Here is a 25,300-nt window from a genome sequence, read left to right on the forward strand (position 1 = left end):
GTACCATAATGGCATTTGTATGTCTAGACATAGAAAAGTTATAGTAGATACAGTGTAATGGTTAAAAACGATACACCTACATAGTGAACTTATTATGAATGAATCTTGAAGGATTAGAAGTAGCGCTGAGTGAGTTGAGCAAGTGAATGAACGTGAAGGCCTAGGACTTTACAATACACTACTGTAAATTTCGTAAACAATGAACACTTAGGTTATGCAAAATTGATAAATTTACTTTCATCAATTGACCTTAGCTTACTGTACATTTTTTACTTTATGATCTTTCTAATTTTCAAAAGCTTATAAACTCTTTTTTAATAACAGGTAGCTTAAAATGTAAACACACTGTACAGGTGTATAAAAATATTTTCTTTTGATTCTTATTCTGTGAGCTTTTGTTGTCTTTATAAATTTATTTTTTTCTTTTACTTTTTACACCTATTAGTTAAAAGCTAAGACCCAAATGCACATATCAGCCTCTGTCTACACAGGACAAGAGTCATCATCAATCTCACTCTTTCCCACCTCCACGCCGTGTCCCACTGAGGGTCTGCAGGAGCAATGACGTGGCACAGGAGCTGCCATCTCCTGGGATAACAATGTCTTTTTCTGGAGCACCTGCTAAAGGACCTGCCTGAGGCTGTTTTACAATTGACTTTAATAAGTCAAAGGAGTACAGTCTGTAGGGGATAGTATGGTAAATGCAAAAAGCAAGAAAATAGTCATGTAGTATCAACAGATACTAGGTATTATACATAATTTTATATGCTATATTTTTATATGACTGGCAACACAGTAGGTTTACAGCAGCATAACCACAAACAAGTGAGTGATGCTTTACACCACGACAACGACATGACTAGGGGATGGGAATTTTTCAGCATCATTATAGTCAGACGGGACCACCACATGTTCAGTGTGTCATTGGTCAAAACATTGCTGTGAGGTACACAATGGTATTTGGCCAAACATCAGTCTAGATGTTGCTGTGAGGGCATTATTTAAATGGGATTAACATTTGAAAGTAGATTTTGAGTAAAACAGATGACCTTCTCTAATATGAGCGAGCCTCTCCAATCAGATCAAAGTTCAAGAGAAAGGCTGGGAGTCTCTTAAGGAAGAAGGACCTCTAGACCTCCTTTGGACCAAGACTGAAACCCGACCTCTTGTCCAGTTCTCCAGTTACCAGCCTATTCTATAGACTTTGAACTTGCCAGCTCCCACAATATCTCATGGACCAGTTTTGTAAAACAAATCTATTTATTCTTTCTATCTATCTATCTATCTATCCATCCATCCAGCACCATCTGTCTGATGGACTATGTTTCTAAGAAGAGTCTTAACTATACAAACTCCTGAGGGCAATTCTCATTCCAGATCTCTGCAGGCTGACTATGTCCCCTCTATATCTTATAACTTCTTGAGGACCAGGAGTTCATTTTTGTGTTCCTTTGCAGGGCTTCAGGGTTCTGTGATTATACTAAATTGAAAGTTTTGCTCTTTGAAATTTTATATAGTTTTTATATCTAGTAGGAAATGTCTGACTCGGCATGATTCAGACATTGCATGGATTCAGAATTGTGGCTACATTCCAGGGTAAATTATTGGACAATTTTTAAATTTTAGACAATAGTTGCCCAAAACTCTTCCAAATGTAGAATATCCTATGTATTTGAAAAATGCCATTCCCTGACATTCAGAAAATATAGCATTTTTTCATTCTACATGGGTTGCATTCTTTTATTTTCCCATTGTTCCCTACATTTTCATGCCTGTTTCTCCCCTCCCAAACATTTATGAATTGACTCCACAATGTACCTGACTGTTCACAAATCCTTCAAATTTCAGGTTAAATGCCTGAAATGTAAAATGTATGCTTTATGAAGGGATTAAATATATACATATATAAAAATTATGGGTAATTTTTATACATATATTATCCATAAATTATTAATTGAAATCCTTCAAATTTCAGGTTAAATATTTGTCATGAAGCCACTTTTAATTTTCCCTAGCTGAAGACAATGTACTGCTTTTTATTCCATTTTACCTATACATCTCCTAAGTTTTATTAATGTCCAATTTTAATGTTGTTTATTCATACCAAGAAGGCTCCACTTTCATCTTTGTATAACCCCATAATTTGAAAAAAAAAATAACTAGAACACTGAAAAAATATTTGCTGAAAAAGTTAATTGATGAATTCAAACAATATTATGTTCCTTTTGGCAATCTACATCGTTAACGTATAAATAGGGCACAAAGAGTTAGTAGCTGAATGTAGGATTCATGCCTATTTTTTGAAGCTCTCTCAATGTATTTCTGGATGACTTCAATGATTCAAACAGCTGGCATTTGTTTTTCCATTTGGAAAATAGAATAACACTAAAGTTTTTACTTCGTAGTGGTAGTATCAAGAGGCTGATGTTTTTACAATAATTAAGCAAAAATGGAGCAAATACCTGCCACCATTTACTACTAAAGCTATTTGTGCCCTGGATTAGTTACACTCATACCTTTCCTCTCTGTTTCTATAGTTCTATTACGTGATCGATTGGTAACAATGATTTGGTCTCCATTCTGTTTTGTCCACCTGATTAGACAGTTTGGGGAGAGATTAATGTCAGTGTGGAAAGAGCAAAATCAACCCTATTTCATGATGAAATTATCACCTAACTTAGTTGCTAAGGCAGGTCTTGAGTTGTGTGTGAATTTTCCCTATTGCCAGAAAACCAATGATATGGAATTAACTAACTTTAAAATGTAAGATGCACCACATCATTACAATGCTGACAATGTAGCAATGAAATTGCACTGCATGCTCTCATCAAGTCTAGTTTGATTTGATTAAGTTAGAAATCAGAATAACTCACTTTTCTGTTTATTAATGCTGTTTTGTCAGTTAACTTGGAAGAAGATACAGAACATTCCATAATGCGACGTGGTTCACAATGTTAAATGCAGTGTTCTTCATCTCGAAAGGAATACGCTGGAAACCATTGTATTGTTGTTCTGAGTGAATGGAAATCCCATTTCGGATTTTCTCTGCTCTTTTATTATGGAGATAATTCTGACCTACAAATAGTAATGTGAAGTAAAAGAACATAGTTCGATGATTTTTCGGGAAATTACACTAATCCAAATCTGTAAACAAAAGTGGATTTTTTGATTACATATAAAATGGCACAGACTCTCATGACCTTCTGATCTCACAAGTATTTATGAAAAATTAGCCATTTAAAAGGGCTTGAGAGAATTGGCCTCTACAAAGAATTTGGGAAAGATGGGTTATCAAGATATGCTTTACACCTTTCTCTTCTTGATCTTAGATGAAGAAAACATTTGTGAATAGAAAACTTTTTTGACATTTCCTCAAGATTATCTGCTTAGAAATGTTTGACCCCCTTGGAAACTATAACCCTTCCAACAGCAATTAGCACTTTCAAAATCAGATATTTTAAATAAAATCCTGCAAACTGCTAAGCGGGATTTTCCCTTGGTTATGAAATTCCATCCCTGGACAAATTAGTTCTTAAGCACCACCTTGAATGCTCTATTGGTTGTGAATACTGCAATTAAGTCAACCCCCCCCAGTGGCACGAGATTCCTCTTTCCACCAATTCTGGATATCTGCCAAGTCATAGTCCTGGCTATTATATTAATTAATTTCTGCAGTTTGATTCTGTACAAAAGTGTGACATAACTCTGGCTAAATACTTTTTCCACTGTCTACCTTAGAATGAATATGAGCCTTCTCTCTATTTGCAGAAACCATGTCATTAGCATAAGTTATGCAGTTACGCTCTTAATGGCTAATTAATCATTTGTATCATGTAAAGAAGGTGCTTAAATAAATTATGATTGGTTCCAAAGAAAACGCACATGGCGAGAGAAACAGGAAGATAGAATGGGGATTAAAAATAACTTCAGGGATACTGTTCAAGAATGTTCCACAAGGTTGAAGGAGGAGGTACACCAGCAATATTGTATATGAGACTCTCCTGGCCTTCCTGACTGCATGCCCACATATGGGTTACTCCATTAATATTACTCAGCGAGATGATTAAACACCTGCAGTATAAATATGCTTCATTACATATTATGGGATGTGTTTTGCATCATGACTCAGCTTTAACTACAAACACAGCAAAGTTGTAGCTGTGGAATTTGTGTGGCTCATCTAATTGCAAAAGGACTTTTGGCCTATATCCCACAGCACAACTGGCTCTATAAACCCAAAATTTTATTTCTCTCTCTCTTTAAGTGACTCTAGCACGGAAAGCAAGGCTATGAAAAGAGAGCATCACAATTCAAGTACTTTTGTACAAGGATTCCATGTCTTCATATCCACTCAAACCCATGACTGGGAAACGATTGATGCTAAATATATGGACATGTTACTGAAGATCACACGTTACATCGTGACAGGGAAATTATCCATAATTTTTATATATGTATTTAATCCCTTTATAAAGCATGCATTTTATACTCAATTGCATGATATCTGAGCCCTTGCTGCATTTTAAGTAATAATTAATATGTATGTGCTTTTCCAAAACTGCAACATTGCTCATCAAAAATAGACAAAATAGGGTTTCTGTGTCACTTCATCTCTGTATCCCAGTTAAGCAAATTATAATTATGAGTCATCTGTGTGGAAACTGGGATTTGACACGACTTCCTTAGTAAGTTGACTCCTATTCTGTTTACTTACTGATCTCCCTGGCATTTTTTTCAAATTTTCATTCATGAGTTAAATTCCCAATTATACATCTACTTCTTACGTAAAATATTTTCTTTCAGGTAAATTGGGCGATTACCAATATCACATCAGAAGTAGACAACCAATCTCTCCCACTACAAATAGTTTATATAATACCTCATGTTTTTCCATCTATTTTAAATCCTTTCTAAAATTAAAGTTACACACGCATATACACGTGTATCTTTTCACGCTATTTACCTTATGGCATTGATTAGCACTGCTTTACTATTCATTAACAGTACAGATAAATTTTAATGTTTACAATATGGCAGAAATTTTATTAGGATGCAAAGGCAGATACTGGCTCATTACCGACTCCAAATAGCTTTATTATAACCACGCAGTTTTCTTTGCCACTGCTTTCTAGTATGTATAACTTCTTTGCTCCAGCCTTGCCTATATGCAAAATTTAATACAATTTTCAACATTATGATAATTTGCTTTTATATTTAATGGATATATTTGCATATTATAAAATCTTGAAAGAACTCCCCCCCCCATTAGAAAGGAATAAATCCACCTAGGACATCAATAATTATTAGAAACATTGTATTTTATTTTACGTGACTTGTAAGGATAAAATCATAACTTTTTCTCCAAAGGACTGAGTTTAAATGCTACTTAGTAGCCTGAATTTTATAATATAAAAATTTGATCTTCTGGGGAAAACATCTAAAATAACAGCTCTAGTAATACACATATATTATTATTTCTCTTTTCCCTTAGGAATACACCATCGATATCATTTTTGCCCAAACCTGGTTTGACAGTCGTTTAAAATTCAATAGTACCATGAAAGTGCTTATGCTTAACAGCAATATGGTAGGAAAAATTTGGATTCCTGACACTTTCTTCAGAAACTCAAGAAAATCTGATGCTCACTGGATCACGACTCCTAATCGTCTGCTTCGGATTTGGAATGATGGACGAGTTCTGTATACCCTAAGGTAATACTGTTCTGAAAACTTGTACTTGCTCTAATTTATTTTCCCCATAGTAATATTTGATCTGCTCCTAAATTTTTCTTTTTCAGAGTTGCAAGTTAAAGAATATGTAGTTGCTATTATGTGGTAAAATCTAAAATTGTGTAATATCTGATGATGTTTTTTAAGCTCAGAGTTATTATTATGAAAGAAGGACTAAAAACAAACAAGAAAAACTCTAGTTTTCCTCCTTTGAAGCAGAAACGGTTACAGCAAGAACATTATGTTTCTTTAAAGAATTCCTCAAATAATTGACTGAGATTTCCTCTGGGAGCTATCTTGCTATAAAATTATAATGCTCGGATTTTCAATGGTGTGGTAAAACATCCCTAAGGGAATATTAGATGAGGGTTGATGTATAAGGTTCAAGTTTATTTAATTTATGGCCTTGAACATATCTACTTATTAAGGATATCCTAAATGAAAAGATGTTTATAATAAATTAAAAGAAATAAATCACCATGTAGAATCTGCTATTCTGGTGTGTGGGGGCATGTTTGTGAGCCTGTATATATTGGGTGAAACACCAAAGTACGAATTTGCAAAAGCAAATGCAGGCATTACATTGAATTGTATACACAGGAGACTTAGTTGGCTGAGAGGAAAATGTGAGGATTTCCATACTCAATCACGATTGTAATATTATCTTTTAATATTTTTAATTTTAATTTTTTGTTAAATCATAACTGTGTACGGGGTACAATGCGCTAATTTGATATACAATGTGGAAAGCTTATGTCAAACTTATTAACATACCCAACACCTTGTTTATATCATTTAATATTTTGAGAATTTAGAATTATTACAGTGTTCTAATATTCACAGTTCTTTATTGTGGGCCATGATCATGTTTTCAAATAAGATGAGAAATCTTTGATGCTTAAAATTATTTCTCCTTAATACTTATTTTTCCATCTCAACAGATTGACAATTAATGCAGAATGTTACCTGCAACTTCATAATTTTCCTATGGATGAACACTCCTGCCCATTGGAATTTTCAAGCTGTAAGTGACAAAAAAAAAAAAAATTGATAGTTTTATAGAATTTTAGCCTCAGTGACCGTTTTTATGAAAAAATATAAAATAAAATGAGATAAAATGTAATTTTCAAGGTTGTGGATTACATTAAATTCTCTGAGATAAAATAATCACAAATAATGTATCTGTGTTTTGCTCTTAAACTAAGAAATGGCAATAAATGTGTAGTGAATGTACATATTTTATTAAATCATTACTTACAATTTTTAGTTTTATTCTAATGCCCCTTTCTTACTTTGGATTAAAAAAAGGAATACTGGAAATAAGTTTATATTCAAATGTTTTTACACATCCATAAATAAAAAGTTGATTCAAATTACATTCATTTTTACTTTCCTGGAAACAGGGGATATATACATATATACACACACACACAACGTCTCACTCTGTTGCCCTGGGTAGAGCATAGTGGCATCTTAGCTCACAGCAACCTCAAACTATTGTGCTTAAGCGATCCTTTCACTTCAGCCTCCTGAGTAGCTGGGACTGTAAGCACCCACCAAGACACCAGCTGTGTTTTCTATTTTTAGTAGAGACAGGGTCTCGCTTTTGCTCAGACTGGTCTCAAACTCCTCAGTGCAAGCAATGTACCTGCCTCGGCCTTCGCGGAATGCTAGGATTATAGGTGTGCACCACAGTGATTGGTCTGAAACGAGATGTAACTTTATCATTCTGGATTTTTAAATATGTTTTCAAATTTATCTAAGTTAAGAGTATTTACCGTATGGCAATAGTAAGAAGACTTTTATGAGTTCATTTTAATTAAAAAAATGAGTCAGTAAAGTGGTGAGAGCTAAATAATTTTAATATAAAGCCTAGTATTTTCTTCTAAGGAAAAGATCATAATATTTCTATAGTAATGTTAATTTTATTTCATATTGACTAATGTAGCCTCACATACATTTTTTATAAAAATGTATTTCTTGATAACATGGAAGTATGTCTATAAAATATATAGAATGTCTACTTAAAATGTTATTGGTTACATCCAAAAATTATCTAGTCATTTTTTTTGAAATTTTATTTTTCTATAGATCATATTCTAAAATCTATTGACAATAGATGGTAATATAATCTTTCATTAGGATTACCCCATTTCTTCACTTACTAAATTTTTAGATCTCTTTTCCTTCTATTAGTGATTTTCTTGACTTTTCTCGATGGTTTTTGTCTCATTAGAACATCCTTTTCTATTGATGATCTCTTAACTTATTGATTGATTAACTTTGCAATAAATAGAATAGCTAAATTGCAGCAAAGACTTGGTTAATAGGAATACTCAGGGAATAGTTGATATGCAAATAAGTCATAGAGCAGTTATGGAACTTCTTCTAGATTCTAAGTTCTGATGTGACCTCTCTTTTGTTTTGAGTATCACTGTTGGGAATTAATAATCTGTCTTCATGAAGGTAATTGGATGTACATGACAAAAATATAATAATCATAGGTAATTTGGGGGGACATTCTACATAGGTCCAGAATTAACTCTTCTGAATCTAATATTTCACAAAAAAAATATGTGTGAAAGATTTTGTTACAGTGCCAGTTTTAAAAGTCAACATGTTGAGATGCAGATTGGCTAAGTATCTAACTGCATTTATCTGTGCCCATATTGTTAGACACTATAGGTGCACTCTATTGCCTCTATCATAAACAAACAGAAAGAATGGAAGAACAGGAGGTTAGAGTCCTAGAAAGCAAGGAGGTTAGAATCCTAGAGGAAGAATATGGAGACATGGGAAGAAGAAAGCCTTGTTAAATAGGTCGGCGGAGGTGACAGCTATTTCATTGCATGACTAATAGAGGATCCCAGTGCAAAATGATACGGTATTTTGCCTCTTAAAACATGATTAATGGATTCTGCATCTTTATTTTATTTACTTATTTTTTTGAGACAGAGCCTCAGTCTGTTGTCCCGAGCTAGATGGGTGTGGCCTCAGCCTAGTTCACAGCAACCTCAAACTCCTGGGCTCAAGGATCTTCCTGCTGGGGCCTCCCACGTAGATTGGACAACAGGCACTCACCACAACTCCCAGCTACTTTTTTTCTATTTTTAGTAGAGATGGGATCTCATTCTTGCTCATGTTAGTCTCAAATTCTTGAGCTTAAGAAATCCTCCCACCTTAGGCTCCCAAGAGTTCTAGGATTACGGGCTTGACCTGGCCAGATTCTATATCTCTAACATGGTAGGCCAGCCTTTCTATGGAAAATGCTTAAAATACAAATAGCAGCAACCAAAAGCTAATTGAAGAGTTGAAACCAGAAAGGTAGGTTTGCAGCCTACTGTGACCTGAGGTCATGGGCAAAACCTGGGAACTTTGAGCTTTGGTTTTGGCAGCTTTGTGGGACGGAGGTCAAATACAACGTAACACCTGCACACAGCTGGGATACAATGCGGGGACAGTCACGGTCACATGAAGATGTGCCCGTGACACATGTGTGTGCATACACACTAAGGGAGGGAAGGAAGGGAGGGAGGGAGAAAGAAGAAAAAGATGAAAAACTGCCTCTAAAATCAGCAGATCAGCATTCCAAGATGAAATAACTGTTCTTAAGAGCATCCAGTCACAAGTCCACACTCAAATAGATTTTTAGCCCACATTTTCTTTACTTGGTTGGTCAAAAAAGCCTCAAGGGTTTCCCTGATAGGAGGCAAAATATTCTTTTTGAAAGAATACACCTCCATTGTAGACACCACAGAATATATAAAAATATTTTCAACATAACTAACAAAGGACTACTGTTCCAAGTATATCAAGAATTCATTTTTTAAAAAACAGAAAAAAAGAAGAGAAAATCCAATAAGATAATGGCCACGTGAACAAGCAACTCTCTAAAAAAGAAGCCCAAGAATCTAATGAACTTATTCTTAAAATACTGGATTTTTAAAAAAATAAAATAAAATACTAGATTTTATCAGCAATCATGAAAATGTGAAACAAAATACACTTCATGGACCAATAAAAATGAAGAGACTGTCCATATCACGATCAGTGAGAATGTGGATTCGTGTGAACTGCACACTCTGGCCGGTGAGAGAATAGTTAGTATATTCTCCAGTGAAAATGCTTGGCACTATTCCATGAAGTTGAAATTGTGTGTAAAGCATGACTTAGCTATTCCATACTTATGTATACACCCCAGGGAAAATTTTGCATATTTATATTTTATAATGCACGTACCAGGTATAATAATGTTTCCTAGAATCAATGTGATAGCCAATGGGAAATATTACAAGTGTCTACAACAGTAAAATTGATAAATAAAGCAACTTACATACAATATTGATGACTATCACATTATTAAAGATGTACAATAATGCATTAAGTATGGCAACGGTCAAACATAATTCAAAAAGAGCTCAAACTAAGCTATATTTTTCAGAGATCCATGTAAAAATCTGTAATATAAAAGGGAAACATTATCACAGAAATCAGGACGGACACCCCCTCCAGACATAGGGAGAATCCTGTCCTGGGTAAATACATGGTCTTTCTGAGTGCTAACAAGGTTCTATTTCTTGATTTACAAGGATTACACAGTTTATCATTATTTGATCAGTATATTATTATTTTTTTAAACTATACATAGGTATTTTATGCAGTATTTTCTGTACTGGGCATATCTTATAATAAAGCAGGGAGAATTTTCAAGAGTTTGTCTTTAGATATTGTTGATATTACAACCATAACAGATTTGGATATTGCTACTCTCTGTAACATTATTCTACTTTTTTCTCTAGACGGATACCCTAAAAATGAAATTGAGTATAAGTGGAAAAAGCCCTCTGTAGAAGTGGCTGATCCTAAATACTGGAGATTGTATCAGTTTGCATTTGTAGGGTTGCGGAACTCAACTGAAATCTCCCACACAATCTCTGGTAAGGAGAAATACACAGTGAATAACACTAATACTAAATGACATTGGTATTAAAATACATAGTTTTGGGTCTGTACTTTTATATATTTTACAGCCAAAATAAAACATATTTTTTCTTCCAGGGGATTATGTGATCATGACAATTTTTTTTGACCTGAGCAGAAGAATGGGATATTTCACCATTCAGACCTACATTCCTTGTATCCTGACAGTGGTTCTTTCTTGGGTATCTTTTTGGATCAATAAAGATGCTGTGCCTGCAAGAACATCACTGGGTATGACGTGTAATATCACATTGTAATATTACAGGATTTTAAAAAACATGGTATGTCAAAAAAGTGTATAGCTGCATATATTAGAAAGATTCCTCTAAGCAATCAGGCAAAAAGTTGTCAGAAACACTAATGTGATACCATGTTGAAAGGAACAGATGAAAAACACATAGGAAATAGAATTTTAATGGACTTGAAATTTCAGAAAACTACTAATTTTTTTCTGCTGATGGTGGTTAAGGGAACCAATGTTACACAGTTAAGAAATAACACATAACTTAAATCTTATTTTGGTCAATATTTTCAATCACTTTTCATCAAGATTTTATGTTTTATCTGCATCGTTAATAACTAGTATTTATATACTGGTGTGTGTTTGGACAACTTTGAAATACTCTGCTAATAGGCGGTACCTATAAGCTCAGTGGGTAAGGGCGCAGGCCACATACACTGAGGCTGTGGGTTTGAACCCAGTCTGGGCCAGCTAAAACAACAATGACAACTGCAACAACAATGACAAAAAAAAAAAAAATAGCTGGGCATTGTGGCAAGCTCCTGTAGTCCCAGCTACTTGGGAGGCTGAGGCAGAAGAATGGCTTAAGCCCATTTGATGTTGCTGTGAGCTGTGATACCATGGCACTCTACCCAGGGTGAGACTCTGTCTCAAAAAAAAAAAAAGAAAGAAAAAAAGAAAGAAAGAAAAAGAAATACTCTGCTAATGAATACTTAACTGTTGCAAAGGGTAATAAGTTGAAAGGAAAAAGAAGCTTCCTGCTTCTGTAATATATAAAATGTATAATTATTCTTTGAATATTTGAGCGTTGCCCATTCGATAACATTGATTAATGGAATTACTACTTGTAATTCTTACTTGATAAAATAAACTTTTGCTCTCTTTCTATAGCTATTACAATAAAAAAGCATGTAAGAAAATAAGAGTCTAATTGCTATACACTTTTTAAAAGAAAATGATAAACTGCTTTCATGTGTTGTTACACAATTCTTATTGATCAATCAGTCCATTCCCCAAATCAGTGTAACACATGAATCACACTGCTGATAATTGTGTCTTAAAAAAAATAAATACATAAAGAAAGTTGAAATTGTTGCCTTGTTCAACCACCAAGAGGTTTTCTTGTGGTTTCTATGACAGTTGGTAAATAATTCCATTTAACATATATACTAAAATGCAGATCACATAAAATTGACAGTGACATAGCTTTGAGGATCCTCTATACTGGAAATTGTGTTCCCCAGGAAATCAAAACAGAGCTGTTGACATAGCTAGCAGGCAAAATCCATGCATACCTCAATTGTATTTCCTTTATTATTTCAAATTATTTTATGGTCCAAAGTGTATATAGTATTTTAAGATCTTTCTATGGCACTAGGAGTATAAGCTAAACATTGTATTTTTGCCATTATTCCCATATTTCTTCCAATAAAAATCTGAAGGATGATTTACACCCTGGGTTTGTATAGAGTCATATGTTAGAGTGTTGTGAAGAAGAGAAAAGACAATCGTGAAATTGTCTTTCGGCATGAATTCATATTTTTTAGTATTAGCATATTAATTGTAAAGATAGTTACAGCCAGAATTAACTTGAAAAATATACTTTATTATTATGATGTTGAAGAGTCAAGATTTATGAAGTGTTTACATATCCACTTACATACAGACCAGCAGAGACGCCTCACCAAAGGACGGTTCCTGAGCTCGTTAATTCAACACTACATCTTAACATTTATCAAATACTTTCTACGAATCAAGCAGCATTCTTGGTGCTGCCATGTTAACAGTGAATAATTTACCACATGTTCATGTTCATGGTGTTTACATTTTAGTGAGGAAATATAAAAAGCACATAACAAAATTTTAGTCAGGGATGAAGGCAGGATCAATGTTTACGGAATGATGGGGAGACGGGTGGTGTGATGTTTGCTATTTTATATTGCAGACTTAGAAAGTTGAGACTGTTCTCTCTAAGGAAATGTGGGGCAAACTTGATGGATATTTGGTAAAAAAGTAGTCCAGACAAGGAGAACCACAAGTTTCCAAGTGGGATCTTCTGCCAGGTCATGCTTGAGGTTCATAAAATGACAACTGTGGCAAAAGCAGACTGACCAGTCACAGTTGAGATCAGAGAAGTGGCCGGTGGGTTGATCCTGCAAGTCTTTGTGAATTATTCTAAGGATTTTGGATTTTATTTCAAATCTGATGAAAGACTGTTATAGTATCTTGAGCAGGGCAAGCCATAGAGAAAATATTAATATATCCAGAATGTTTTCTTACTATCTTCTTAATACCTTAAACAGTTTCTTATTATCATGGATTCAGACATTTTAATAGAAAATTCATTATGTTCTTCTCAAGATTATCACAGTAATCATAATTACTACCGCATATTGAAGAAATAAATATGTGAAAACTAAGTTCTGCTGTAGTTTTCCTTACATTATAAAAGAATATGATAATATTTAAATAAAGTAAAATTTAATGCAATCATTCATAATAAAAATCAATGTTCAATCAATAGATCTAATGTTGAACATGTTTTAAGTAAGGATGAGACATAATTACAGAATCCATAAATAGCTTTGGAAACCTATCTTGTGTGATTATGAGAACATTGTGATTTAATGAGCCCATCCCCCCAAAAAAAGTGTGGAAGTTGAAGGAAAGGGAAGACTTGTATTCACTGAAATAAACCCTAGATGTAGTTTTGGTTTCCAAATAACTGAAGTAAAAACTGTCAGACGTAATAGGAGAAGTAGACAGATCTTGAGTTTTAATTGGAAATTATAACATCCCTTTTTCATTCATTGAACTACATGAAAAAATTAAGATGCAGAGAATCTGACTGAAATTACCGACTACTTGAGCTGATTGATATTTCTAAATCATCATACCTCCCCTCATAAGACACTATGTTCAAGTGCATATGGAACCTTAACCAAGAGGTCAATAAAATGCAAAAGGCAAAAAATTTTTAAAGTATTTTTTGGTCAAAATGGCAATAAATTAAAAATTAATAAAATTAATATATTAATGGCCTTATATATTTGGAAATCTTTAAAAAATGATCTTTTAGATAAACCTTGGATTAAATAAGAATCAAAGGGAAATTAGAAAACATTTCAAATTGAATTTAGTAAGAACTTAACCTATAAGTATTTGTGGGATGCAGCTAAAGCACCGCTTAGAGGAGAAATTATAGCTTTAAAATGCTAATGTAAGAAGGGAAGAAAACTTAAAATCAGCAAGCTGAGTAGTCACTTTAAGAACAAATAAGTAAATTAAGTGCTTTTTGTATACATCTGTTGTGAGTCCCAAGCAAGATATTACAGGGCCAGGTTTTTCGAGGAGAGACACAGAGACCTTAAGTTTTCTTTGATGACAGCGCTGACAGAGTCAGAAATGGAGCTTACATTTACATCCATGACTCCAAGTCTGTCGCATTTGTGTCATCTTTGATTATTATTTTTCATTCGTAAAAGATGATGAAAGTGAAAAACTGGGGCATGTGAGAGAAATTGCTGGGACACGTTTCCATGAAGTCATGAGGAAAGGAGGGAGCTGTTGCCTTCACCATACGGAAGAGACTTGCTACCAGCTCTTTCTACTTTCTTTTTTTGGTCATAGATCTTGCCGCTCTATAATTATCAGCCAAATTCAGAAGTATTTGGCCTTCTATTTTATACCTTTAAGAGAATAAACATTTCCACTCCTGGAGTCCTTACTGGTAAGATAAGGAATCAGGATTATGGCTGTTTAAGTAAGAAGACGGCATGTTCCTCTGAGAGTAAGCAGAGCAAAAATGAACAGTGGTGAGAGCCACAAGAAGTCCAGTGAATAAAAAGAGACAAAGGCCTCCAAACACACACACAGAGAATGGGGCCCTTGGGGGCATTCCAGTCCTATACACATGCTGAATTGTTAATAATAAAGAGATTTAAAGATTCCCTCAGTACAAGTATGCCTGTACTCTTTATTTAAAATTTGAGATTAAAAAATAGTTACATAAATAAAGATTTAGGTGTGTTTTTAAAGATTCCCTTAGTGCAAGTATGCCTATATTCTTTATTTAAAAATTGAGATTAAAAAATAGTTATAATTCAAGTTAACATATAAGGAAACACTGGATTAGTTTTGATTAATTTTACCTGTGTATGGATGGTAGGAAACTCAAATCACTGCTGCTTCAGTTAGGGAGAGGAGCATTTATTTGTCATATGAATGTCCGGGGTTAGGTATTTCAAGGTGAAATGACACACCTCAGTACTGGGGACTCAGGTGCCTTCTGCTTTCTGCTGTGTTGTGGGTAATGCTAATTCCTAAGATCACCTAATGGTCTAAGAAGGTGGCTGGTGCTCTGGCCACTGTAGTCCAACAGGAAGCAATGAGGGGGTGGAAAGGACCTTTAAATACCATCTTCTGGACATTCTTTTTTTTTTTTTTTGGAGACACAGTCTCAAGATGCCGCCTTGGTTTGAGTGCCGTGGCATCACAGCTCACACCAATCTCAAACTCCTGGACTGAAGCGATTCTCTTGCCTCAGCCTCCCAAGTAGCTGGGACTACGGGCGTCCACCACAACACCTGGCTATTTTTTGGTTGTAGCTGTCATCATTGTTTGGCAGGCCTGGGCTGGATTCGAACCCACCTGCTCCAGTGTATGTGGCTGGTGCCCTAGCAGCTAAGCTACAGGTACCAAGCCCTTTTGTTCATTCTTGACCTAACTCCTTTTGGCTACATTTTAGCCTGTGGCAACCCACAGATACAGAGAAGGTGACGAAGTTGTTTTCCTGGGCAACCACATACCAGCTAAAAACTGGATATTATATTCTGACGGAGGAAGGGAAAGACAGGTACTGGGAGTCAACTGCAGCCCGCAGTAATTGAAATGATTAAAATTCACACAGATACAAAGAGCACATCGGTGTAATGTAGCTATGGTTACAGCGATTCTTTCTGTAAATCACTAGTAATCATACCCTTTTGTTTCCATTGTTTATTTCTGCACACAGTATTGCCCATCAGATGGAAAAATAAAAGTGTCCTGTCATTTTTCATTGTCTCTTCTCCTCTCCCCACAGGGATCACTACAGTTCTGACCATGACAACGTTGAGCACAATTGCCAGGAAGTCTCTACCCAAGGTGTCTTACGTGACCGCCATGGATCTCTTTGTTTCTGTTTGTTTCATTTTTGTATTTGCAGCCTTGATGGAGTATGGAACCTTGCATTATTTTACCAGCAACAAAAAAGAGAAGATTGCTAGAGACAGAAAGCTGAAAAATAAGGCCTCGGTATGTTAAAACATCTTTTATTTCATAAACCTCAACTTACTGAGAACTACTGTTTTGAATATTCATGTTGTTTTTTTTTTTTTTTTTAGAGAAATAAAGATGCTGTAGGCATCACAACAAAGCTAAACAAAATTAAGGTGAAGCTGAGTACTTAACATTGCCCACCAAGAAAGTGTATTTCTATTTCCCTAATATTCCCTATCAAATAGCCTGTGTAAAGAGTGGTTTGTTATGCTGTGAATTCTTCTATGATTGTTCATCCTTTCTCCCAAAAACACCATTTAAGATTTCTTTTTAATTATGTTTTTATGTTAGGATTTTGATTTCTATCGAGTGGCCAAAGCAATGAACAGATTTTTGGTGTTAAACATCATTCTTTAATTCAGCTGTGTTTGAAAGTTACAAAGATTTTTTGCTTTTTGTGTATTTATGATCTTTTATTTACTCCCTTCCCAATTGTATGTCTGCCTTAAATCATACCAAGTTTATATATTAAAACTGATTCCATTGTCTTTAACATGCTTAAGAATGGGATATTTGAAAATAATTACCTTTTATATAAGAACTGTAACATATGTGAAGGTAAAGTCTAGTACTAACTGCATGTCCCAGACATTTTCTCACATGGTATTTGATTTCCTTTATTTTCAGACCAATCCCACAAGTACAAGTTCAGAGATTTGCACAAGGACAGCCTTGTGAGTGAAGGATTCAAGATGCAGACCGGGGTCACTCTTTTGATTCCAGAGCTCAAGCTTATAACTCTTCCTTTATATTACATACATAAATAAATGAAATAAAAGTAGATATTTATTTTTCTAAAATTAACAAAAAGACACCTCATTACTGATTCCAGTAAATGTTCCCAAAGAATATGCTCAAATAAAAATCATATAAAACCCGTGTGCATGGAATAGCCAGGTGTGAGCCCACCGTTGTATATATATGATGAGGTTTGTCATTTTCTCATATTAACAGCTTTGGAAGCTCTAGTATTTGATGCTTTTAATTTTTCTCCCCTCGTTTTTTCATTTGTTAATTTATAAAACTTTACTATACTTTTAAATGATATTTTATTCTTTGTGTGATAATCCAAAAGTCAAATTCTTTTTGACTTTTAGATTTTGCCTTTAGATTTCCACTATATTCCAAGAAAGCAGAACACATTTCTGGCAGCATAAGTTTGTAACTTATACTGTGGAATTAATCTGTGACTCTTTTAACTTGACACAATGTCAGTGCCTTCACGAGATATATTAGGGAATCAGGGAGCAATGATGTCAATTGTAATATCCATTGCTAAAATTTTGAGTAAAGACAAATAACAGTTTTCTCTTATTTTCCATTAGCAAAGCCAAGCATCCTCTCTAGATTTTTCCATTTCATTATTTACTCATAAAGAGCCATGTTTAATTACTGCTTTGAAATTTTTACATCTGAAGAGTTTTGTTGGCAATGTTTAGGATGAAAATAACTAACACAAATGCCAGGCAATTTGTAAAATCTCACTTACGTGAGTCTCTGAAGGACATGAGCCACTCTGAGACTATAGCTAACCGATTTCACATCAGGTCATGCAAACTCAACCACAGTTTCCATGGCACACTTACTCAGGGGAACTAAGTTATTGGAGTGAGAATTTTAAAATTATGATGTTATTTAGTTATTTATTCATCAAATATTTATTAAGAACGTCTATGTTCTAGGTATTGGTCTAGAATAATGTTTAAATTATCTTTGTTATAAACAATTCTATTTTCTTTTTTTTTTGTAGAGACAGAGTCTCACTTTATGGCCCTCGGTAGAGTGCCATGGCCTCACACAGCTCACAGCAACCTCCAACTCCTGGGCTTAAGTGGTTCTCTTGCCTCAGCCTCCCGAGTAGCTGGGACTACGGGCGCCCGCCACAACGCCCGGCGATTTTTTTTTTGGTTGCAGTTTGGTCGGGGCCGGGTTTGAACCTGCTACCCTCGGTATATGGGGCTGACGACTTACGGACTGAGCCACAGGTGCCGCCCCCAATTCTATTTTCATTTTTGGAACTATGTCCCTAAAAAATATAAATCCCAAACTAGTTTTTCTCAAAGATATAAGTCTTATTATTCACAGTCACAAATAAAAGAAATTAAACATTACCCATACCACAGGAAATCTGGAGTAACCCAAAATGTCCATTTATAGTTGAATGATTTCATACATTGTGATACAGGAACACAAGACATTGGATAACAATTAAATTTATATTTAAGGAAAGTTATTATACAACCTCAAAAAGGTCACCTTCAATATTAAGTGAAAAAAGTAGAGTATGCCTGTGCTACTTCCTAGATCTGTGGCTAATGAGGGACTCAATTTCTCATCTATATGGTGGAAGTCCTAACATCTTCTCTATCAGGTTACTTTGATCATTAAGTGAAATTATGTACACAAAGTACTTCGTAAGGTATCTCCAAAATAGCTAGTGTACCTTGAATAATAGTTCTTTTTTAAAAATGTGATATAATCTTTCATTTAAAGAGTCATCACAGGGCGGTGCCTGTGGCTCAAAGGAGTAGAGCGCTGGCCCCATATGCCGGAGGTGGTGGATTCAAACCCAGCCCCAGCCAAAAAAAACTGCAAATAAATAAATAAAGAGTCATCACAAGTATCTAAATTCAAAACCTAAGTTTAGGAAAAAGCCCTGGAAAAAAAAAAAAAAGGTAAAAGGTAAAGAGGATCTCGTGAGTGTTTAACTGTAGGTCCAAATACAGATTAACTGTTATTTTTCTCTACTTTTAACTTGTTTTTGATCTTTCAAGTTATTTTCCTTTAAATATATCCACCACTTCTATAGTGGATGAGAAAACGCGTTTTTAAAATTTTCTCCCCATTTTCTTTAATAGACTTTTTTATATTCCTTTCTTACATTTTTCTTCCTTCTCTTAAAAAAAATTATATTCTAGGTCTTTAAAATGTAATAACAAGTTAAGATATTAAATGCTAACATGGAGAAATAAGGGATAAAAATGAAATGATAGTCTTGAAGCGCTGAATGACAAATGGCTACAGTTAAAATTGACATATTATAATTGACTGCCTAGCTGCCAAATGTATTTTCTTTACAGCTATCCAAGTTATAGATCTACAGTCCTTTCTTTTTTTTTTTTTCCATTTAATTATGCGCTTTAGAAGCTCTTTTGGTACTAAATGATATTTTGAGTGAAAAATCAGGATCAGTAATCAAATTTGACTCCCTGCATGGTTCAGTGTTCAGCCATATGGTCTAGTTAATCGGGTAAATTGAAATGTACTTTTGTGAGGAAGAGACAGCTCTGCCTGCTGAATTCTCTACTTAAGGGCTTTTTGATCAATTCTTACTTTTCTTCTGCTCCAAGCTAGGACAATCACATGTACAGCCCAGGCCCACACATTTCGTAGAATCTTGTCATTACAATTTGCATGTGAATTTCTCACCCCCTTCTCTTTCTCTACTATCCCCCCATTTTCTTTAATGGGATTAAAATTCTGAGTGGTTTAGAATTTGTCATTTTACCTTTCTTTCCTAAATTATCTGTGGCAATGGTCAGACCCCGTCACATGTCTGTTATTCAGCAAAACTTTGACTGCTGATCCGAGACTCTCAGAATGCCCTGATGTACTTGTTTGAGGAAAGGATGAGCAGCATAGATTTTGAGCTTCATTGACTTCTAAGAAAGCACAAAATGCTAAAGATGCTTTCACTTAGCACATGAAGTACGGGCTTCTTTCCATCTTTCCTCTGTACGTATTTCTTACACATAGTATTCTTTCCCTGCCTCACTCTTTCCCTTCCTTTCTGCTGTCATCCTTCTTTCTTTAGTTCTATACTTCTTTCTTCTGTATCGTGCATGTCTAACTTTCTGTCTGGCCCATATTCTTATCTACGTAGTTTTTTTTTTTTTTATTACTGCTCATTAATATATGATTCAAATGTATTTGTGCCAACATTTATTTTCTTCTTTTTTAATTCTGTACTCCAGTTTTTATTATTAAATAATATCTGTGTACATTAATGCATTTGTGGGGTACAATGTGCTGGTTTTATATACAATTTGAAATACTTACAACAAACTTTCACTGCATTTTCTAAATTATTGTGTTAAGACATTTATACTCTATACTTAATAGATTTGACATGTACCCTTGTAAAATGCACCATAGGTGTGGTCCCACCAATTACCCTCCCTCCACCCACCCTACCCCCTCCCCCGCTTCCCTCTCCCTCCTTTTTCCCCTTCATCTGGAGCTGTAGTTGGGTTATAGCTTTCATATGAAAGTGTGGATGATCATATATTGGTTTCATAGTAGAGCTCAGTACTTTGGATACTTTTTCTTCCATTTTTTAAGGCTGCATAATATCCCCTGGTGTACGTATTTATTTTCAAGAAAACCTGGAAGTTAGGCTGACTGAGCTCAACAATGTAATCAAGGCCCTTTATGAGCAAGTAAATGTCAGTGAAAAGCAACAGTAGAAACCAGCCCTTGCTAAGGAAAGTGAACTTGACTATTCAGCCCATAGTCCATAAAAAATGCCAGAAAATTATGTTATACTTATATTGAGGGTATGGTAGTGCCACTTGAGGATAGAACTTATTTATTTTTGAGCTTTAGATTTGATGAAATTATAAAATGATAGAAATTTATTTCACCAACTATGGACAAGGCACTTTGGAAATTAAAAGGTGATGGGCTATATTCTTGTCTTTCAGGAATCTTTAAATCTACTTGTGAAAACATACATAACAAGTGCAAACATGTAGGTAATAAAGTACCATATAAAGAACCATTCAAGATAAAGATCAAAAGGGAGCAAAGTCTGTGAGGGAATTCACGATTAGATGAGTGGGTTCTCATACTTTTTCAGAAATAAGATAGTATTTCTTCGTATTTTAAGAAAACACAAAAGACCTAGTCTTATATAAGTTAACAGGTACAACAAACCTTTGAGGCCTTTTCCTGGCATCTGAGGCCTCTGACCTATGCCTGGTACCTGAAACTTCTTGAGACACCAGATAATAATGGTCTGGGAAACACTGATGTCATAGACACATACTGTTGAAAAGAAACTTAGGCAAATGTGGGTCACAGTGGAGGGGGGAGGCTTCCTTTCAAGTGTACATGATTCATTCATGAAGCATATAAATGAATTCTTCCAAGGGTGTTTGATAGAGAAAATTTCAGAGAATGTATGGCTTTATTGTAGTAATTCTTTGAAGAATAAGTTGCAGTTTTTAAGACAACAAATCAGGGGTGGCACCTGTGGCTCAGTGAGTAGGGCGCCGGCCCCATATGCCGAGGGTGGCGGGTTCAAACCCAGCCCCGGCCAAACTGCAACAAAAAATAGCCGGGCGTTGTGGCGGGCGCCTGTAGTCCCAGCTGCTCGGGAGGCTGAGGCAAGAGAATTGCGTAAGCCCAAGAGTTAGAGGTTGCTGTGAGCCGTGTGACGCCACGGCACTCTACCAGAGGGCAGTACAGTGAGACTCTGTCTCTACAAAAAAAAAAAAAAAAAAAAAAAAGACAACAAATCAGGAAGAACATTTAAAACAGAGGAAGTCATATCAGCTGAGTTGAAGCGTCTGTACAAGAATAAAAAGTAGACTGATGTATGTCCTTAGTTGTGTTGTCCAATATAGCAGCCACTAGCTATGGATGACTAGGTTGGTTAAAATTAATTAAAATTAAACAAAATGTAAAGTTGTGTCTCTGAGTAGCCCTAGTCTCGTTTCAAATGCCCAATAGCCCCATGTGGCTAATGGCTGCCATATTGGAAGCACAGATATAGAATATTTCTATCATCATACAAAGTTCTATTTGACGGTGCTGGTCTAGGAAATAGGATCATTAGGAAAGAAAATAACCCATGTGGAGGATAGAAAAGTGGTTTATGATTAGGACATGCAGAGCCGCTGGTGTCAAGCTCAGATGGAAACTTTACATCCTTCGTATTAACCTGGATGGACGTGGAAGACATTATTCTTAGTAAAGCATCATAAGAATGGAGAAGCATGAATCCTATGTACTCAATTTTGATATGAGGACAATTAATGACAATTAAGGTTGGGGGGGAAAGAAAAGCAGAGAGAGGGAAGAAGGGAGGGGGGTGGGGCCTTGGTGTGTGCCACACTTTCTAGGGGCAAGACATGATTGCAAGAGGGACTTTACCTAACAAATGCAATCAGCGTAACCTGGCTTATTGTACCTTCAATGAATCCCCAACAATAAAAAAAAAAAAAATTCAGATTTTTGTTTTGGTAGCACCAGCAAGTCATGCAAATTTTTAAGCCAAATGGTATATTGCTATGTTTTTGAAAGATAATTTTAAAATCATAGAGTGTATACTCGAATGGCAAAAGATACAGAGATAAATTCTGAAACTTTTGCAATATTTCAAGAAGTAATATATTCCTGAAAACTGGAACCGAGGCATTAAGATGAAGATAAGGTGTAGGAGGCCCTTTGCCCACAACCCCACCCACAGTCCCTTCTACAAAGCAATGATCTTTTCACTGGGTGCGAATCTATTGAATAAACATTCGTCTGCCTTGCATAGTAGTAGACTAATGAAAAGCTGTATCAATCCACAGTTTCACAAATTATAAAGGTCCTTTCTTATAATGATATCTGGCAAAGCTCCCAGAAGGGATTGTATGACATTGGTGAAATGTGAACACAGTAAGAAGGTCACTTAAATAATTGTAAAGAGTCAGCGAATGGAGGAGGGATGTTTTCAGCAGATAAACCATTTAATACCGGTTCTGACCCTGGCAGCTGAAAGGAACCAAATTGATCATTTAGTAAAACTTTCTTTTGAAGGAAACCAATTTTAATAGTAATATAGGTATAGAGTTAAAATAAACAAGTAGAAAATCCATACTGGCGTAAATGATGAATAAAATTCTCTACCCAGCACCATTGGGCAATATCTTAGAATTCACCATATATTAAGCATTTCTGTTTTTACTTTCTTCCAGTGAGGATTTTCATTGTACTTATAATTCGTGGAATCACCAAATTTCAAGGCGTGTCTAACTCTTGCTATTAGACATAGAAAAATTAGGTCTTCTATTGTTTCCTTCTGATTTGTTCCCTCAATATTTTACCTTACCATTAGTATTAATTACACTGGTTATTTTTAAAACTTTAAATGGTAGACATAAGTCTTTACTTCTGAATTCATTATTGTTATTAATTCTAATTTCAGTATAAGTATCATTTTTTTGCAGGTAAGCTTTTTTATTTTCTTACCTGAAATGCTTTATCATCACGTTTCCCATGGTATAAAAAAATTCTTAAGGATCAGCTCATTTTCTGTTTTCCAGAGTCTTTCATTTCTTCATTACTTAATATTCCTAATTTATCTTTTATCTGAGAATTTTCTTTGTTCCATTTGAGTTTTATTTTCTTCTCTAAAATTATTGTTAGTTGGAGTTCAGACTTCCTAAGTTAACCAGATTTTCTTTTTATCATATTTTGCATGAAAATAATTTTTTCTTTATATGATGAGAAATTTAAGAATTTATTTTAAAAGCTTTTGCTTTTTAATAATTTACAATAACCTTTTGAATTTCCAAGAGGTCTTATTTTCCAACTTTTGCTATTTTAGATATAATTTTTCTTAAATGCATTCATTATCTTTAAGTATTTCTGAGTGTACCAATGAGAAGGTTTAATGTTCTCTTTTCTGAATTATTAGAGTTTTTCATCTTCACTTTCTTCTTTGTTATTGTTCACTCACCTCCTAAGTTCTTGATGAGTGCTCCTCAGTAAGTCCTGCAAGGTTGGCAGGTCACTGTCAAGTTCACAACTGCCCACATTCACTTTCATGGGTGTGTTTGTGGGGAGGGCGTGACATCTGACATGAGATGCCCTCTAAATGATAAACTATGGGCTGGTAATGATGCAATGCCAGGACATTCCTATACCAGTATCAGTTGCCATCATCTTCTCTGAGTGGTGGGAGGTTATTATTATTTAATAGAAGTCAGAGAGAGCTATTTATAAGCAAATCCCACCCCATCAGCATCTTTTCTTCTCTGTACACATAGTAGATAAACTGTAGTACAAAGAAGTGAAGCTAATCTAGAGATAGTTTAACTAAAGCATGGTTTAGTTAAATCATCTTTTCCATCCTATTTCTTGCTCCCAGTCTTCCTAGCTTTGAGTGTCTCTGGAGCTTTGATAAGAACAGTTTCCATACTCAGGTTTTCATTTCTGAGATAAGTCTTCTTTGATCTACTCTATCCATCAACCTGTCTCCATCTGCTCTTTGTACTTTAGAAATTTAACACAAATTCTAACATGCTGATTGGTAATGTCCCATTACCAAGGCCTACCTCCTGTCTGTTTTTAACACCAATGTGGAATCAATAATTTTTGAACCTCTCAAATGATACTTAAATGAATTTTTTTTATTAGATCATAACTGTGTACATTAATGCAGTTATGGGGCACACTGTGCTGATTTTATATACAATTTGGAATGTTTACATCAAACCGGTTAACATATCATTCACCTCACTTATTTAAATGTTGTGTTTAGACATTTATACTCTGAATGTATTTGACATGTACCCTTGCACAATGCACAGTAGGTGAGGTCCCACTTAAACGGATTTTTTAACAGAAGAGGTGGAGAAAACCAGTGCTTGGTTTGGCATTATCCTGTGCAACATTTTAAATGGGAAATTAGTAATATTAATCTGTATTTTATAACAGTAATAAAATCACCAATAATATTTGATAATATTACTAATATTCAGTAACTTTAATGGTATCAGCTCTTACTCAGGCTGGTCTAGAACTCCTAAGCTCAAGGACCCTCCCTCCTCAGCCTCCCAGAGTGCTAGGATTACAGGCATGAACCACTGCACCTGGCCTGTTATTTCAATTCTTGAACAGCATAAGACACAGAGGCAAAGAACAGTCACATTTCCTGTTCAAGCTTATTCTTACTCTACCTTCCAGGCAAAGCTAGGAATTCAGCCCAAGGTCATCTGGCTTTGCAGTGTTCACCTTAATGTTCCATAGTATTCTGGT

At 35.0% G+C, this 25,300-nt stretch overlaps 1 protein-coding gene across 2 annotated transcripts in view; it reads left to right on the top strand.

Annotated features, from left to right (window-relative positions):
• GABRG1 (gamma-aminobutyric acid type A receptor subunit gamma1) overlaps nucleotides 1–25,300 on the top strand; it is an 81,739-nt gene that overhangs the window by 49,596 nt on the left and 6,843 nt on the right. The window contains exons 4-9 of one of the 2 annotated variants that reach the window (XM_053578111.1): nucleotides 5,492–5,712; nucleotides 6,672–6,754; nucleotides 10,530–10,667; nucleotides 10,789–10,941; nucleotides 16,035–16,246; nucleotides 16,898–16,979. In XM_053578111.1, coding sequence (XP_053434086.1) covers nucleotides 5,492–5,712; nucleotides 6,672–6,754; nucleotides 10,530–10,667; nucleotides 10,789–10,941; nucleotides 16,035–16,246; nucleotides 16,898–16,948 — 858 coding nt within the window. In that variant the 3' untranslated portion in view covers nucleotides 16,949–16,979. Of the gene's footprint in view, nucleotides 1–5,491; nucleotides 5,713–6,671; nucleotides 6,755–10,529; nucleotides 10,668–10,788; nucleotides 10,942–16,034; nucleotides 16,247–16,897; nucleotides 16,980–25,300 lie in introns of those variants that run through there. The other variant, XM_053578110.1, reaches the window with a different exon arrangement.

The sequence above is a fragment of the Nycticebus coucang genome, chromosome 23, assembly GCF_027406575.1.
Source record: "Nycticebus coucang isolate mNycCou1 chromosome 23, mNycCou1.pri, whole genome shotgun sequence".
Classification (NCBI taxonomy): domain Eukaryota; kingdom Metazoa; phylum Chordata; class Mammalia; order Primates; family Lorisidae; genus Nycticebus; species Nycticebus coucang.